Here is a 4,488-nt window from a genome sequence, read left to right on the forward strand (position 1 = left end):
TGACGTTGATTTGTGAAATGCTGCCCAACTAGCCGCGGGTAGGCTAGAAGAATAAGTTTATATGTTTTTGTGCAGGTGGTTAAGCCCTGATGTATTTCTTCCTATAAATTTCTCGCTTCCAATCTTAATGAAAACGACAAGCAATCTTTGTCACCTCACCATGAAAAGAAATCCCTTTGTTGATTTCTAACCTCACTGACATCACAACATTCATGAAAAAACTTCTTTTTGCGGAATATCCACTTGCATATGAAATGTGATAACTCTCTTATCTTAATCTAACGAGCATTTGTCGTATAGGCTATATGGAAATTGAATTGCATATAACTGTGAGCATACATTGAAAGGGGGCACATAACGAAACATCAGATTAACTGAAGCAATTTCTTTCACCAGATTATTTTTGAAATACAAGCTAGATTGGAGTTATTGTCATTCAAAATTAATCTAATTAACCAGTGCAACCACCTGGGCCCCCATAGTAGAACATGTTGCCTTGGACCTGAAGCTGAAATACACTAGTCCGATAGCATTGTTTGTGGCTCTCAAAAGCATGAAGACTACCCATAGGAGGATAATAGCCTTTACCATTCCTATCAATATACTGAACATTCCGAAAAGATGCTGCTGAATTGCTTCTTGGCCAGTGCCCGTTGCCCATCGGTGGACTAATCTCCCCAGAGTAGGAAAAAGTACTTCCTACCCATTCTATATCGTCGGCATGGTCTTGCATGCCATTGAGAAGACTTTTTGGCCAATACCCTACTGGGCTAAGATTATCGATATCATGTCCAAAGTGTAGCCACCAATCTCCATCTTCTTTACTCTACAACATCAATGTAAAAGGATAGTTACATGAACTGTCAGCCACAACAAAACATACTCAAATACAATGGCAAAAAATGCATACTCCCTTCATTTCGGAAACATAAATGATGTTTAATTTTTTGAAAAGTTCAACTTTTCAATTGACCAAGTTCAGAGGTAAAGACATCAATATCTACAATACCAAAAGTATCATTAGGCTCATCGTGAAATAATTTGTAAAAAATATCCATCATACAATATATTTTATCAATTTGGTGTTATAGATGTTGGTATTTTTCTATTGAATTGGACAGAAATAGTTGAGTTTTGAAAAAAATGTATTTCAAGATGGACATAGTATTATTCTGGCTTCATTTGGAAGTCGATTTTTGGATACCTTGATGCTCAATAATAATATAAGCATGTGCAAACTATTACGTAATAAAAAAAAGGATTATGTCTGTATGACTGATAGAGTTACCGTGTTTCGCAATCATACCTTAAATATCTTCAATGTAATATTCATGTGTCCATGAGATGGCTCCAAAGTATCTCCAGGAGTAATAGTAGCCAAGTTTACAGGTACAAAGCCGTCACAATCCAAGTTAGAACATCCATTCTTCCTATCAGTCTTCTGTTCAAATTAAAAACACATTTCAAGAACATATCAGTTAAATGCAGTCTTCGTATTATGAAATGAAATTTGTAAATTGATCACATCATACCGTCCAGTATACGAAGAAATGTGTTTTGCTATCACCATATAGATCTGGACCATGAATGGGTCAACAACGTTAATCCAGACCATGAATATTTGCCGTGAGGTCTTGAGTTTGCCGCTAGGATTGGCCAAGGGACATAAAACTTTGAGTACCACGTCTATGACTAACAAACACAATATTATGCAGCAACAGCTTGAGTTCAGAATTATATATGTGTCTGGCCTACTCACGGAATTGTTCCTCTAGCTGCGCAAAAGGATTAGTAATTTCGGATCAATTAGTTATACCCCTCCTTTCCATGCACATGCAAGAGTAAATTGCACAGAAGTACCACAATTGGGGCATTGGAAGCAGATTGGTACCAAGATTGGTAATTTTTACGTGTCAGTACCAAGATTGGGGCTAGCCGTTGCAAAAAAGACTAAAAGCTCGTTTTGTACGTATTGACACTAAAGCTGACCGATTGGGCCCGCCCGTCAGGCGCCACGCTGGCCAGTGCGCGCGTCGCCTGCGCTGGCTGCGCGCTGACTCGGACGAGGCCGGCTCAGACCGTTTATGTGCGACCGAGCCAGACCCCGACCCCGACCCCGCTCGCCTTCTTCTTTCTTTCTTCCTGCTCTCTGCCTCGCCGTCGCCTGCGCCCGCCACCGCCGGTCGCCACAGCACGCCACCGCAGCCATGGTTCTGGAGGACGAGAGCAGCGACGACAACTCAAGCCTCCCGTACATGCACTCCGAAACCTCCACCGATGGGCTGAACCAGGTAAGTTACTCCATTGGAGCTAGGGTTAGGGTTAGGTTTAGGAAATTTGGGGATTTTTGCGTGTAGGTGGTCTTTGTTGTTAGGATTTTGTTTGATTTGATTTGTCCTCGTCCTCTGCACATGATGGTAACTTGTATTTTGCTTGGGCAGGTGTCTTTCTCTCTTGAGGACCCGGATTACAAGGGTCTTGAGCTAGATCTGATAGTGTTGTGCGAGAAGCATGGGAAGCCATCAGAGAGGCTTGTTGCGTTTGAAGGAACAATGACTGGGAGAAGGTTCTTAGCATGTGCAGAGCCGGTAATTTTCTTGCCTTGGTGATTAAGCACTGGATGTGTTCATTGAAAGTGGCAGAGTCTTGTTTGCCACCTGTGATTCAGTTATGTGCATGCTAAATTTGTTAGGAATGATCATTATTAAGTTCAGTGGAATGCATTTCTGCTAAAATATATGCTCCTGTTGTGTGCACATGCTATTTATTTACACTTCTTTCCAAATGCAGTGTTGCTCAATATTAAGTTCAGTGGAGCCAGTTAGTAACAATTGCTTACTGCTGACAGTAGGTAGTCTCATTAGCTAGTTTGTTGCTGCAGGCTAGTGTAGTGTATTTAGGTGGGCAAAGTAGTTCACATTGTGTTGCTTATTACTGTTAGGATTCCATTATATTAATGGTCAATTCTTAGCAACTGCTGTTGCTTAGCACATGGCTGCTTAGCAACTTCTAAGTTGAATGGAGTGTTACTCTGGTGCCTGGTAAATATATGAGTTGATCATCCATTGTAGGATTACATTAATTTATTTTACAATGTGGTCCTGTTGCTTAGCAAATGGCTGTGCAAATCCAGTTAATGTCAGTGCCAACATTAGGTACTGCCATGAACTAACTGTTGCTTAGTACTCTTGGTAGTTGTATTGTACTAAATTTTGCCCTTCTAATTTTTCCAGGAAGGTCAGAATTGTGGGTTTGTTCAGTGGGTTGATGAGCAGTGGCCCCCAACAATGGAGAATGCATTGCTGAAGCTTTGGTCAATGGTTGAAGAGAGCAAGTCTGCTAGGGTGAATGATAATCTTCAAAGTGCTCTAACTATTCATCAGTTGACAGAAGAAAAGAACAAGCTGGATGCAGACTATGACAAGTTAGTGAAAGATGTGCATCAACTTGTGGACTTTCAGCAGGATAGGGTTGTGGATTTCAGTTATCTGCAGTCTGCTGTCACATATCAGCACCAATGCAGAGCTGAATTGGGGGCTGGTATGAATGCAGAAATGGCAAAGAAAGATGCAGCTGCACAGAAGCTTCAACAAAAGTATGAACTCCTGTGCAACCTGACAAGTGCTCAAGCAACTGTCATCCAAAACTTGAAGTTGAAGAATATGAAAGAGAAGGAATTGTTGAGTGAGGCTAGGATAAATTTGGAGTTGAAGAATGCAGAGTTCACAAAGTTTGAGGAGAAGCTCACCCAAGAGAAGCTAGAGTTGAAGCTCCAGGTTGCTGATCTGCTGAAGCTCAAGGAAAACCATAATGAAGAGAAGCAGATGCAAGAGTTTAAGATTACTGAGCTCATCAAGGCAGAGGAGAAGCTGAAGAAGAAGATCAAGGGGATCCAGGCCATCTTGCAGAACTGAACAAGATGACTTGAGATTAGTGGGCATTGCAGACCTTTTGGGAATGATGGTTGTGCAATGACCTAGTAACTTAGAATTATGGTTGTGTAATGTATGGTTCTAGTACTAATTGTGAACTCTGGTTGTTTATGTACCTAGTAGTTATGCTATTCATCCTTGTGAGAAAAGGATGGATTGTGCATTTGAACTCCACTATGTAATGTGAACAATGGATGTGTATTCTATAATGTGTTGAACTCCAGTGTTACTTATGTTATAGTGATGCTTAAATGCTTAAATGCATTTGCAAAAGTAATGCTTATGTTAGAGTGATGCTTATGTTATATTGATGGTTTAAATGCATTTGCAAAAGGAATAGTTACATATGTTATGTTACAGTGATGCTTTAGGTGGTTCCGTCGACCCCGAGCCACCCTAGACCCTAGTTGAATGCTTTAGGTGGTTCCGTCGACCCCGAGCCACCAAAACCCTAGTTGATGCCTTTAGGTGGTTCCGTTGACCCCGAGCCACCCTAGACCCTAGTTGATGCCTTTAGGTGTTTCCGTCGTCCCCGAGCCACCCTAGACCCTAGTTG

General features: G+C 41.3%; 2 protein-coding genes across 2 annotated transcripts; one reads left to right on the top strand and one right to left on the bottom strand.

The window, feature by feature from the left end:
- Nucleotides 1-451: 451 nt before the first annotated feature.
- Nucleotides 452-2,209, bottom strand: LOC123096675 (uncharacterized). The gene is made up of 5 exons (XM_044518430.1): nt 2,154-2,209; nt 1,682-1,692; nt 1,533-1,576; nt 1,307-1,438; nt 452-826 (listed from the first exon to the last, which is right to left on the bottom strand). The coding sequence occupies exons 1-5, from the start codon at nt 2,207-2,209 to the stop codon at nt 452-454; spliced, it is 618 nt and encodes a 205-aa protein (XP_044374365.1).
- Nucleotides 2,208-3,914, top strand: LOC123096676 (uncharacterized). Its single transcript, XM_044518431.1, has 3 exons — nt 2,208-2,291; nt 2,442-2,588; nt 3,234-3,914. Exons 1-3 carry the CDS (start codon nt 2,208-2,210, stop codon nt 3,912-3,914), a joined length of 912 nt encoding a protein of 303 aa, XP_044374366.1.
- Nucleotides 3,915-4,488: the final 574 nt, after the last annotated feature.

The sequence above is a fragment of the Triticum aestivum genome, chromosome 4D (assembly GCF_018294505.1).
Source record: "Triticum aestivum cultivar Chinese Spring chromosome 4D, IWGSC CS RefSeq v2.1, whole genome shotgun sequence".
In the NCBI taxonomy this organism is placed as follows: Eukaryota; Viridiplantae; Streptophyta; class Magnoliopsida; order Poales; family Poaceae; genus Triticum; species Triticum aestivum.

Coding starts and splice junctions, on each gene's coding strand:
- LOC123096676 (XM_044518431.1), top strand. CDS start 2,208: ATGGTTCTGGAGGACGAGAGCAGCGACGACAACTCAAGCCTCCCGTAC. Junction 2,292..2,441: donor CCACCGATGGGCTGAACCAG/GTAAGTTACTCC, acceptor TTGCTTGGGCAG/GTGTCTTTCTCTCTTGAGGA. Junction 2,589..3,233: donor TCTTAGCATGTGCAGAGCCG/GTAATTTTCTTG, acceptor TAATTTTTCCAG/GAAGGTCAGAATTGTGGGTT.
- LOC123096675 (XM_044518430.1), bottom strand. CDS start 2,209: ATGGCTGCGGTGGCGTGCTGTGGCGACCGGCGGTGGCGGGCGCAGGCG. Junction 1,439..1,532: donor ATTTCTTCGTATACTGGACG/GTATGATGTGAT, acceptor TTTGAACAGAAG/ACTGATAGGAAGAATGGATG. Junction 827..1,306: donor TTACATTGAAGATATTTAAG/GTATGATTGCGA, acceptor TTGATGTTGTAG/AGTAAAGAAGATGGAGATTG.